This window comes from Protopterus annectens, chromosome 9.part0 (genome assembly GCF_019279795.1).
Source record: "Protopterus annectens isolate FY-2018-M chromosome 9.part0, PAN1.0, whole genome shotgun sequence".
Lineage (NCBI taxonomy): Eukaryota > Metazoa > Chordata > Ceratodontiformes > Protopteridae > Protopterus > Protopterus annectens.
The window spans coordinates 1,952,982,251-1,952,995,122 of record NC_056743.1 but is presented as its reverse complement, the minus strand read 5'-3'; the positions used below and the strand labels follow the sequence as shown (position 1 = coordinate 1,952,995,122).

Sequence of the window (12,872 nt, the reverse complement as noted above, 5' to 3'; positions counted from 1 at the left end):
CGCCAGTAGTTTGGGTTTATCCCTCTGAATTTTCAGGACAACTTTTTGAATTAGCGTGAGGGGGGAAGGGATAGAGGTGCATTCTCTCCCAAGAAAAGGAGAATGCGTCCACTTTGCAAGCTAGTGGATGTGGAGCCCTTGTGCAGAAGTTGGGCATCTGTGTTCTGGGGGGGAGGCAAAGATCTGCTTGTGGAATACCCCACCCGTGTATCAGGTCCAGGAAAACCTCTCTAAAACATCCATTCGTGAGGGGGCTGAGGTTCTGATGAGTTTATCTGCCATAACTGCTACCAAGTGGACCTGGAGGGAAATGCCAAGTTCCAAACCTGGTATGGCCAGGCTGCACAGGGGGTAGGACCTTGTCCCCCCCTTGCAAGCTGATGTATCACAGGAGAGAGTCATATTTGTCTAGGACTACTTTCAGGGTTCCTGGCAGAAGAGATTGGAAAAATTAGAAGAGCTAATAATGCCCCAATTTCCTTGATGTTGATATGGTCCTTTTGTATTAAGAGTGGACCATTTGCCTTGTACTGAGAATTGTTTCTAGTTTAAGAGCACTGCACCCCAGGTCTGCCGCATCTGTGGAGAGCTGTTGGGTGGCTTGAACCTGTAGGCGAGTTCCTAGGTTGAAGCGCAGTGCTGACACCCACCACTGAATTTCCTTTTTAGGCACAGCAGTAGAGGAAGGGACGAGTCCATGGGTTGCGAGTGCTGGCTCCACAGGTTTAAGACGCACTGGATATTGCGCATGTGGAGTCTTGCCAGAGGTAACATGGTATCAGATGCAGTGTGGCCTAACATTCTCAGGAATTCCCGAGCTGTCAAGGAGTAGGTGAGGATCTGTGTAAGGTATAGACAAAGGTCTTTGACCCTTTGGTCTGGGATGAAGGCCTTCATGCTGTCTGTTCTGATCCAGCACCCCAAGAAAACTAAGGACTGAGAGGGGGGGTCAGGTGAGATTTAGGGTGAACCCTAGTTGAGTTAGTGTGGAAGACACCTGTTGTAGGGTGAAATAGAACTTTGTAGTCCTGATGAAGGATGAGCAGGTCGTCTAGGTATGAATACATCTGTATATCCAGAGTCCTGCAGTGAGCAATGAAGGGGGGCTAGGCACTTTGGTCTCTCCACTGCCCCTAGAGTGTTCACAAAGGGCAAGGCATAGAATTGAAAATGGCAGGAGCCTATTTCCTCTAACTTGGATGGATAGGAATGTCCTTCAAATCCAGGGCTACCATGAATGCTTGTGAGGGTACAAGTGGTAAGAGAAGGGGTAAGGTAATTATTTTGAAGCTGGGAACTTTGAAGAGGTTTAGGAAAGAAGTCTAGGATTGGCCTCCAAGGGCCATCCTTCCTTGGTTACTAGAAACGTCCTGGAGTAAAAGCCTGTTTCTTTGTGGAGCAGGTACCTGTTCTATGGTACCCTGAGAGTTAGAGGAGTTGCTGAATGATGGCTGGAAATAGGTGGGTTTGTTTTTGGTGGTTGTGGAATACCTTGAAAAAGTGGAAGCATCCACAAAGTCATGAAATATCCTTTCTGAATGATGGAGAGGACCCACTTTTCTGCTGTGATTATCTGCCAGGAGGAGGGAAGGGAGAGGGTGAGACAAAGGGACACGGGTGTGTTTGGGTCCAAAGGAAGTGAATCACAGTGGAGGTGGTCTAGATTGGTCAGACTGACATTGAAAGGATGTAGGAGGAGCTGGTAGGAAAGCTGGGATTAGAATTTTCTGGGTTGTCTACATCCCTTTGATTGAGGAGCAGAGTGAAAGAAAGTCTTCTAACAAAGGAGGGCTTCCGTGGGTGGTTTCTATGGTATCTGGGAATAGGGGATAGCAGATGTTTGAGATTTTGTAGTTTCTCTTTTCTTGAAGGAATTTGAGAAGCTCAGCAGAAGCCTGTCCAAGAAGCCTTAACCAGGAGTATCACCTTAGAACTGATCCTGACACAGCTGATTTAGATGAAGCTTCAACAGCATCATGACTGCACTTAAATGGAGAGCCTCGTCACTTGGGATGCTGCGGAAAAAAGCAGAGTGTTGAGCTGGGCTTTTATGGGAGAATCCTGCACCTCTACGAGGAGGGTAGAGGCTTTGGATATGGTATCTAGGACATACCTAGCCATAAGTGCTCGACAGCTGAGGGCCCTTACAGCCCGAGTAGAAGAGATGCACTTTCTTCCCTAGTCTGTCCATGAATGTCCATGCTGTCTCTATCCGTTGGGTAACGAGCAGAAAATAACCGTCTTGAAGTTTTGTCAGCAGAGACAGCTATAACAGCTGGGTCTGCTTGGAGAATTACTAAAAAGGAACTGGGTGTCCCGGGGGACCTTATGTTTGGAGGCTGGTGGCTGAGAGTCAGGAGACTGAGAAGCAGCCAAAAAGAAATCCTGGAAGGCAGGTAATAAACGGGGGACAGCAGAAGATGGTTGTTCCATTTGTAAAAGGTCAAAGTACCTTTTTTCTTGGAGTCGGAAACCTCTGATGCCTGCCACTTAAAATGTTCCCTCATGAGGGGAAACATGTCCCCAAAGGTAAATTAGTCTCCTGGAGACTCAGGAGAAATGGAATCCTCCCTCCTCTGGGGTAATGAAATCCTTGCAGAAGTCTATTTGGGTTTCATAAGAAAAGGAATCCTCGAGGTTCAGGGTGCTTAGTTTTTTTTTTTTCTCTTCAGAGTAGTAGCTGGTGGAGAAAGCAACAATGCGGACATCTGTTTAGTAGGAAGGCAGGGCCTTCCAACTGAGTGAGTCGTGGCTCCCCTCCGCCATCAGGTTTCCAGCATCCCAGCTTCCATTAAGATTCCCAGGCCTGCTTTTGAAACTGCTGTCTGAGAAGATTCCAGGCTTTCAAGTGCCTCAAGAACCTGCTCGGACGCCTGAGGTGCAGTTTGGGATTCCGGCCTAATTTTCTTAGCCTTCATCGGCAGCTTGTCAAAAAGGCCTAGTCCTCCTTCCATACCGAGCAACTTAGACGTAGCCTTTGATTCTCTAAATACAACTTTAATGTGGCAAGGTGGCTGCAGAGAGTTTTGGGGGCATAAGATCGGCAAATGGGGCAGGACGTATGGTCGTGGGCCTTGCCTAAAAAAAATATGCACTTCTCGTGTGTGTCCATGTGAGGAAATAGTCTCCCACAAGCACTTTCTAGTCTGACATGCAAGTCTAAACTGTAATCAAAAACAAGGAAAAACCCCACAGGGCACTGATCTGCACTGGTCAAAGAAGCAGTTGTCTGGTCTTGAACAGATGTACCTGTCTGAAAAAACACAATCTGCTTATGGAACTGGCAAACAGGAGTCCAGCGTTCACGGCGGCGCATACAGAAGTCACTTTTATACCCATCTGTTTATAGCCCTAGTGAGGGACATCACAAGCACCCTCCTGGAACAAAAACTTTGGTATACTGGCCGGACGGTGGTGCTGCAGGCAGTAACTTCCTACTGTTATGAATACTGCAACACGAGAATAAGAGGACATCATTCACTACCAGTTTGGCACAAATTTCCTTTTAGGTTATGGGATGTTAACTACAGAAGGCCCTGTTGTGGCTGGCCTTTAAGGAAGCCAATATATGGACTCGTAGTTTGCTTTGGAGTACTTCACAAGAAGTCTTATTTGCTTGTTTAATCTGAAAAGGAAGTGATTCCAGTTTAGGAGGGCTCGGTCCCTCTTACTCAATATCGTAAAGCCTGTTAATGCCAGTTCACCAGGCAGGTTTGCTCTTCCTTGCCTAGCCTATTCGGGACCCATCAGGTATGGCCAAGTCAATGCAGGTATACAGGTGTTCCTATAAAGCATCAGTGTGGGGCTAGGCATACTTGCCAGTTACATTTCAGGGAGGTGGTGCAGTGAAGCCATTTATACCATCCCGTAGTAAAACGTTATAAACTGGATTTTTTTTTTTTTTAGTTTAGCTGCTACTTTGGGGGGGGGGGGGGGTCAGGTGCAAGTTATTTCGAATAAGACCTACTTGTGGTCAGATCTCACCAAGGAGGACCTCACAATGGGGGTGATACAATGGTCCGCCATACTGGTAAGCACCAGCTCCAGGATGTTTGCACCCCCTGTGGGGATGTCAATCAGCTGGTCCAGGGCATTTGGGCAAGTGAGTTTGAGCACGAGTAGTTTACCCAGTCAATGGATGGGTAGCATTGTTTTTCAGATGCATCTTGATAGACTCAAGTAGATCTTTATAGGCAGAGTGATTTATGGAGGGGGTCCTGTAGTGTAATGACCTGAATATGTGACCTACAAACAGTTATTGGCACCTGAAGTGTCTCCAGGGAATTGCACTGTAACCAATCTGGAGATGTACTTATCTTTACTGAATATTGACATCGCCTTAAGTTTTCATGCCCTCAGTGAGGTCTAAACATGTGGAAAGTGGTGTAACCCGGTAAAGCTGGGGTGCTGTCGCTGTCCACTGCCTTGAACCAGATCTCCATGACTGCACAAATGGCTGCATTTTCCAAGGTGATTACCGCTTTCAGTGAGTGCAATTTCATGTTGAGATTGCTAGCGTTTAACAGCATAACATTGAGGTTTTTAGATGACAGTTTTTACGTTGGGGAACTTTGTCCTTGAGACACTGCTTAAAGGAACTATGGGGGTGTGGCAAGAGCCTTGGCCAGTAGCCGAAATCGCAAGGGTGACAGATGACAATCTCTGGCAAAGCACTGAGGTCTGTTGATCATGTCATCCCAGACTGACAGACAGTGGATCCCCTTAAATTAAAACCAGAAGCTAAGCCAGTTATTGAAGTCAATCATTTTCTGTTTGTATTGAGGAATCATCCTAGGTGAAGGTAAAATGCTGCTTAAGGCTAGGAACACACCTGCCTGCGACAGATCAACAAGCTTAATCATGTCTCTCCATCTTGTCCAGGGAGACGTCTCAAATCGTTCACATCAACATGGACTATGATGGGGTCATAACAGTACTTTTTTTTGAGAGACTTGACTGCATATGTGACATGGCATACCCTGGTACATGACACTTTCATTGGTTTGTAGGTGACTAACTACAAAGGCCTTCTTCAGCATAGCCATGCATCCCAAATCTGACAATTTCTTGTACCCTTGCTAAGTACAAGCAGGAGCTTGGGAGATTAATCATTTGCAGGTTGCCTATGCTTCTGCTTGTGACATTTGTCCTAACACTTCATTTTGCACCACGTCTCACCATTTCTGCCATCTTCTCAGACCCACTCGCTCAAGTCAGAGTTCAGCATGCAACCATAGTGTTTAAGGAATGCGCTTCAAGTTCTTTTGATCAGCAAACCATTCTGTAAGACAACACCTAAGGCCATAGTATTTATCTGAACAAAAACACTAAGGGAATAAAATGCCTGCAAAAGTACCTGCTGCTTTTGTAATGAAAAAAATATATCAGTAAGGGAAAAGCAGTCTTTCTGGGGGTGGTGGAATGAAACATAATCTAGCACAGTTCTGAGATAAAAAAGCTTGGAAGCAGAAGAAAGTGCTACCAATTTAGTACTTGGTTTACTACTTTAGTAGTTTAGTACTGATGCTAAAATTACAAACAAATACCACCTTAAGTACAATTCACCTGTTAAACACTGGCGTTAACAGATGGGCATCAGCAATTTTGCAATCTTTTGCTATTAAGACTTTCAATTAAACTATTCAAAAGTATTTTAAGAAAACGTCAGAGGCAATGGAAAAAAACAGTTCTACAATGTTTACAATACACAACTGAAAATGTGTTGTGCATCTTCTTCAGAAAGTTGGAAAAAACTTACTTTCAAAGCTATAGTCTGGTCCCTCACTTTCTCCTCCATAAGAGCTGTAGGAACCAATTCCACCAGAAGCAGCAGCCCCTTGACTGTAGCTCTTCTGTTTGGCTTGAGACTGCTGTCCATACCCGCTGACACCACTACTATACTGGCTTTGATCATATGAAGACTGCTTTTGAAGTGGATAAGATGTACTGTAGGACTGCGTCTGACCTCCTCCTCGCTTCTGTTCTGGAAATTTGCTAGATGCCCCAGCTGAAGCACTGTAACCTTCACTTTGGTAGTAAGGTGAACTAAAGCTTGTGGAGGAGGTACCACCTGTACCAGGATTACTACCACGGCCACGACCACGGAATGCAGCAGCTGAAGCTGGAGCAGCACCACGGCCAGAACTGTAGCCAACAGTAGAACCACCAGTAGCAGTAGTGCCACGGCCGACACTACCATATCCATCTGAAGACCCAGTGGTACTACTACGTGACACACTGCTAAAGCCACCTGCGGAAGTACGACCACCACTTCCATATCCACCAGACACAGCACTACTAGCACTACCACCACGGCCACTGACAAATCCAGGAGAACTAGCAGCACTCTCACGACTGCTGTAGCCTGCAGAAAGTCCAGTGTTACGGCCATTGTAATTATCAGAAGAACTAATGCCACCACGATCAAAGCCAACAGATCCAGAAATGCGTCCACCACGGGTGTAACCACCTACTTCACCTAGGTTTCCACCTCTACTATATCCACTAATTTCACCGCCAGCTCCATCATGACCATAATCATCATGATCACTGCCAGGACCACCATGGCCATAGTCACTAGAATCTCTACCAAGTCCACCACGAGCATAATCACCAGGATCACTACCAAGACCACCACGGCCATAGTCACCATCTCCAGGACCACCACGACCAAAGTCATCACCAAGCCCACTGCGGCCAAAGTCACTATCACGGCCATAAGGGCCAGTATCACTGCCAAGTCCACCACGACCAAAGGAACTAGCATCACTGCCAAATCCACCACGGCTGAAGGAACCACTGTCACTGCCAAGTCCACCACGGCTAAAGGAACCAGTGCTGCTGCCAAGTCCTCCACGGATGTACCCGCTAGTGTTGCCATATCCACTGTATCCTCCAGCTAGGCCATCATCACGATACCCAATTGAGTCATCTCCACCTCTAGAGCTACCTAAAAGGAAAATAAAAATTTGCATTAATCACTTGCGTCTCAAGAACTGAATGACATGCTTAACATGCTTAAGTTACAGGCAATCTTTTTTCAATTGCTAATGAATGACATGTTTAAGTTACAGGAAATCTTTTTCAAATGCTAATCAATTCTCCACATAAAAATAAAAAAATCAGTTTATATCTAGGACTTATCAAGTTTAAAAAAGTACAGTTTTGTACCTACCATAAATGTAGATGTTAGAGTGCTAATACAGCTGCAGTCATAACAGATGGGTTCTCCTGCCGTCAAGCGGGTCCTCGGTCAGCCGAATTCCAAAGTCTAGGTCTGGCGTCGGTTGTCGTTGCTTCTTCCCTGACGTCAGTGCGACAGGGGTATAAAAGAACCAGCAGACGCCATTTTCTTCAGTTTCTTGCCCCAGATGTCAGGTGCCCCCAGAAGGAAGGTAATACATAAAATGATGTAGTAATGCAATGCAATATAATCAAAAAACAGTAGTTGCAAGCAAATACACCATAAAAGAATACCCCTAGAGGGGAAGGAGGGAGGGAAACCTGGACTGCAACTGTATTAGCACTCCAACATCTACATTTATGGTAGGTACAAAACTGTACTATGTTCATCGTGCATACAGCTGCAGTCATAACAGATGGGTAGAATCTCACAGCTAAGGGGTGGTAGGCAGTAGGTGGAACTAGGAGGAGCCAAAATGCCCTGCAAGACTGCAGTGGCAAAGCCTGCTCTAGATTTGGAGTATAATGGTAGGTTGTAGTGTTTTGAGAAGGTATGTACAGAACTCCAAGTGGCTGCCTCCAAAATATCCTCGGTAGGAACTCCTCTGAGGAAGGCTGCAGAGGTGGCTGTGGCCCTGGTGGAGTGGGATCTGATGCCTACAGGGACAGGTTTCCCATGATAGGAGTAACAGAATCGTATGCAGTGGCCTATCCATTTTGAGATTGTCTGTTTGGAAATTGGTTTTCTTTGAGATCCTACCGCATAGGCCACAAAGAGCTGTTCTGATTTTCTGAAAGGCTTTGTTCTGTCCAAATAACGTAGCTGTCTAAGGATGTCTAAGGAATGTAGCAACTTTTCCCCTTTGTTTTGAGGATTGGGGTAGAAGGTAGGGAAGTGTATGGCTTGATTTAAAGCTACCCTGGATACCACTTTAGGCATAAATGACAGGTTGGTTCGAAGTGGGACCCTGTCCTGATGGAAGATGAGAAAGGGCTGTACAGCCATGAGGGCTTGTAGTTCCGAAACCCTACAGGCTGAGGTAATGGCGAGAAGGAAAGCTGTTTTCCAGGACAAATATTGCAAATCTGTTGAGGCAGCTGGCTGAAAGGGAGGCAATGTTAATTTTTCTAGAATGTAATTAAGATCCCAGGCTGGCACTGGTCGTTTTCTTGGGGGTCTTATATTTTTAGACCCTCTGAGGAATTGCCTTAAAAGTGGGTGAGAGAATAAAGGTGGATCCGTATTGAATTCTGCAGAAATGGCTGAGGCATGGATTTTTATGGAAGAAAATGAAAGCCCACTGTTCAGCAGCTCAGCTAGATACTGTAATACCCGAGGCAAATTCAGTTTTCTAGGGTCCTGGCCTTTTTTCTCATTCCAATTTTGCGGAGTAAGTCTTCCTAGTAGATGGCCTCCTGGCCTCCAGAATGACATCCTGCACCTCTTTGGTGAGTAGGGTCTGTTGTGGTGTTAAGGAATTTTCCATGCAGCGAGATTGAGTGTTTTCAGCTGACTGCGAAGAGTTTTGTAGCTGTGCTAAGTCAGCAGGAGAGGCATTAGAGGTAGTGGCCAGGGAGGAGTGTGTTAGGCTCCTCAGGAGTGGGTACCAGTGCTGTCTTGGCCAGTCTGGAGCAATCAGTATCATCTTCGGTCTGTCTGCTCTTGCTTTCAAGAGCACCTTGGGTAGAAGAGGCAGAGGTGGGAAAGCGTAGACTGTCCCATCCTGTCCAACTGAATGAAAGGGCGTCCACTCTCCAGGCCTTTGGGTGAAAGGTCCTTGAACAAAACTTTTCCAGTTGATTCCTGTGGGAGGCGAAGAGATCTATGTCTGGCCTTCCCCACACTTGTATTATCTTTGTAAACACCTGTGGATGCAACTTCCATTCGTGTGGATCTGTCATATTTCTGCTTAGATGGTCTGCCAGCGTGTTTTCCAAACCTGGCAAGTACTGTGCTTGAAGTTCGATTTGCCATTCCAGAGCCAAGTTCAGGGGATATGAATGTGTTCCTCCTCGTTTGTTTATGTACCACATTACTGTGGTGTTGTCTGTTCTTATAAGCAATTGTCCTGGATGCAGGAGTTCCTTGAAAGCTGTGATTGCATTTATCACTGCTAGCATTTCTTTTTGATTGATGTGAAGGTGCTTTTCCTTTTGTGACCATTTGCCCTGAATGCACCTTCTGTCATGTGCGCCCCCCAGGCGTAATCTGAGGCGTATGTTGTGATGACGATTTGCTTGAGGCTTGCAGAATGGGAGGCCTGTGTTTGGCATGCTTGGGCCCACCATAGAAATTCCTTTTGTAAACAGGGAATTATTGGTATTATTGTTTCCAAGCTGTAGCTGTTGAGACCATAGGTTTTTTAGGTACCACTGAAGTTTCCTCATATGCAACTTTGCACATGGGATTAAAAGAATGCAAGATGCCATGAAACCCAGAGCCTGCAGGATTTTCCTTGCAGTAAGCCTGGTACAATTTGCTAATGTTTTGAAGTACTGAGTTAGTTGCCCTTGTTTTTCTGGCGTAAGATAGGCCATCTGGGTGTCCAAGCTGGCACCCAGGAAAGTTATGTTCCGAGATGGTGTTAGCCTGGATTTCTCTTTGTTGATTGCGTATTCCAGAGAGTTCAGTAACCGTGTTGCATAAGCCAGATGTTCCAGAAGTGTGCTTGCTGTCCGCTTGGATCAGGCAGTCGTCCAAATAAGGGTAAATTTGTATCCCTTGAAGTCTGCAGTATGCAATTACTGATGCCAGGCATTTTGTGAATACTCTGGGCGCAGTAGATTAGCCAAAGGGCAATGCAGAGAATTGATAGTGGATTGAACCTGCAAGAAATCTGAGGTATCTTCTGCAGCTTTGTCTGATTGGGACATGCAGGTATGCCTCCTTGAGGTCCAATGTTACCAGCCAAAACTCCTTGCCCAGCATGGGAAGAAGCTGCTGTAATGAGAGCATCTTGAATTTTGGTAAGAGTAGAAATGTATTTAGGATGGATAAGTCCAAAATGAGTCTCTAGTCGGTTCCTTTTCTTGGTACCAGAAAAAGTCTGGAATAAAAACCTTGACCTTGTTCGTGAGCAGGTACCTCTTGAATAGCTTTCATGTCTATGAGCTTTGTAATTTGTAGTTGTGCCTCTGCCCTTTGTGTGGCAGGTTTGGCATGCCAAAGGGTGTGAAAATGAAATCTGTAGCCTCTGCTTATAACGTCCAGGATCCATTTGTCTGTTGACAATATGCCAATTTCTTGTAAATAAAGCCAGCTTTCCTCTCAAGGGTGCTGCCAGCTGTGCTTGGCAAGGAAAGGGGGAAGTCATTTCTGTATTGTTGTGCATTGTCTTCGCCAACTCTTGGTGCTGAGATTGCCGTTGTCTGCCTCTATATGATCCCAGAGATTGTCCTCTGCCCCTTGTTCGCCTGTATCTACCTCTTTGGGGCTTGTCAGTGGCTGGAAAGGACCAGTTTTTAGAAGGCCAATTTCTGCTAAAACGAGGTGATTGTACCTGTAGAAAAGCCTTGACAGTTTGCATAGATTTAGCTTTTTCTTCCATTTTCCGTAGTATCTCCTCAGCATTAGTACCAAATAGTACATCCTTTTGTAAAGGAGCATCTAACAGTTCAGCTTTAACATGATCAGGCAAGCTTTGTTCCCTAAGCCAGGCATGTCTACAAATGACTGATCTTGTAACAGCAGCTCTGAGGCCTCTAAAGCATCATAGCCACATTGTAAGGTGCGTTTACCCACTTGTTCTGCACTATGCATCATATCCTGCAATTCCTTCAAATCTGGTTGTTCAGGCTGAGACATTTTATTTCTTAATTGTGATAACAGAAACTGCTGATATTTAAGCATATGGAACGGACAATTTAAGGCCCTCATGGGTAGCGTGGCAGAGGTGTATACCTTTCCCCCCCACCTTTCTAAGGATCTAGATTCTCTTTCGAAGGTAGCGGATTCTTGGCAGTAGAGGCCTTCATCCCCTTGGGGCCTTGTGAAATGGTTTCAGGGTCAGCATTATGGCCTTTGAAAAGGAATTGATGAGAGTTAGGAACTCTGTAGTACCTATCAGGTTTTACAGGGGCAGGAGGCAGTGAATCCGGATTAAGACAAGCCTCCGAGTAGACATCATCCAGTATGTCCAAGACAGGAGGAATAGCCAGAGGTCTGTGTTGAGGTAACAAAAGAAATTCCCTAAGCCTTTTCTTGGAATCAGAAAAGTCTTGGCCTTCCCAATGGAAGTGTGCAAGGTTTTCCCAAAAGAAAAATCCTCGGGGGGAGATACAGAAGGAATGGACTGTTCTGCATCAGAATCTTCATAAGGGGAGTGCGAATGTTCCTCTACATCAGAATGTTCTGAGAAAATGGAACAGTGTTGAGAAGAGGGAGAATCTTCCTCCACCCTGGGTCTCTTGTCTGGAGGGGGTTGGGAACCCCTGATTAGAGTAATTAAATCCTCAGCCATTTTGAGCATCTGCTTTTTAGGCATGGGGCCTGGAGATGGGCCCTGTGCAACAGGCCTCTTGGGATGCATGGCTGATTTGGACTTAAAGGCCATAATGGAAAAGGAAGATGAGGGTCTAAAGACACCTTGGGTGAAAGTGGACCTGTCCACATTAGGAGGCTCAACACTCAGAGGCTTCGGTGGTTGTAGTCCGAGTAAGGGCCGAGGTACCTGCTGTCTGTTTCAGAAGACGCCGCCAAGGAAGTGTCGTCGGTAGTCAGGGACTGCATAGGCGCCTCGCTGAGAACCGGACCACGTGTAGCCGGTTTTGGCGTGGTGTCGGTGGAGGCCGCGGACCTCATGTGTCGGTCCTTGTCCTTGCATTTTTTTTTTGGACAAAACGGTAGTCAGCCTCAGATGACATTTTATAATCAAAGGCTTTACCAAAATAATGTTGGGCGAACTCCGCCAGACGCTTAATAGTGCGTTTATTGAAAGTAGCGCAAAAGCGACAGCCCGAGACGTTGTGGTCTGGGCCTATGCAGAGGGAATGGAAATCCTTACGCAGTATTTGCTTCCCACAAGAAATACAATCGTTAACTTTGTCTGACATCGGTCTGAGGCAAGAAAAGTTTCCCCAACGGGGTACTTAGCTTTAATGAAGACTTTGGTTTTCCAATTTTTCTAAATTCATGAGCTGGCCGACCGGCACTTGCGAACTGCTTCTGCTTCTTGCACCGCGCGGCAAAAAAGACTGAAGAATATGGCGTCGGCTATGTCTGGTTTACCCCTGTCACACTGACGTCAGGAAAGAAAGCGACAACCGACGCCGGACCAAGACTTTGGAATTCGGCCGACCGAGGACCCGCCTGACAGCAGAGAACCCATATGTGATTACTGCAGCTGTATGCACGATGAACATCAGGACTTCCTGAGTTGTATTTTAAGAGGCGAACAGGTGTACCACTGGTGGACATAGCTGAAGGAAGGTTGCTCTTTTCAAAATTTGTTGGGGTCCAGGAGAGATGTGCTCAAAGTATCTGCTAAAATGTTCTCCTGACCTGTAATACAGGTGTCAGACTGGTGACAACTGTAGCTATAGGGGGGTAGTCACCAGAATTCCATGGCCAGTCTGCAAAGGAAGTAAGAGTGAAGCCCCCCCTCCACCAACCTGCCTGCTGATGCAACATGATAGTAGTACTGTCAGAACTTATGGGCACAGGGTTTAGTTTGTCTTTCAAGCCTGTTGTT

The 12,872-nt window shown here is 46.0% G+C and overlaps 1 protein-coding gene across 4 annotated transcripts in view; it reads right to left on the bottom strand.

The window, feature by feature from the left end:
* Positions 1-12,872, bottom strand: part of ILF3 (interleukin enhancer binding factor 3) — a 261,636-nt gene that overhangs the window by 101,682 nt on the left and 147,082 nt on the right. For all 4 annotated transcript variants that reach the window (XM_044084763.1, XM_044084764.1, XM_044084766.1 and 1 more), the window contains exon 17: positions 5,759-6,949. In XM_044084763.1, the coding sequence (XP_043940698.1) occupies positions 5,759-6,949 (1,191 nt within the window). The remainder of the gene's footprint in view (positions 1-5,758; positions 6,950-12,872) is intronic.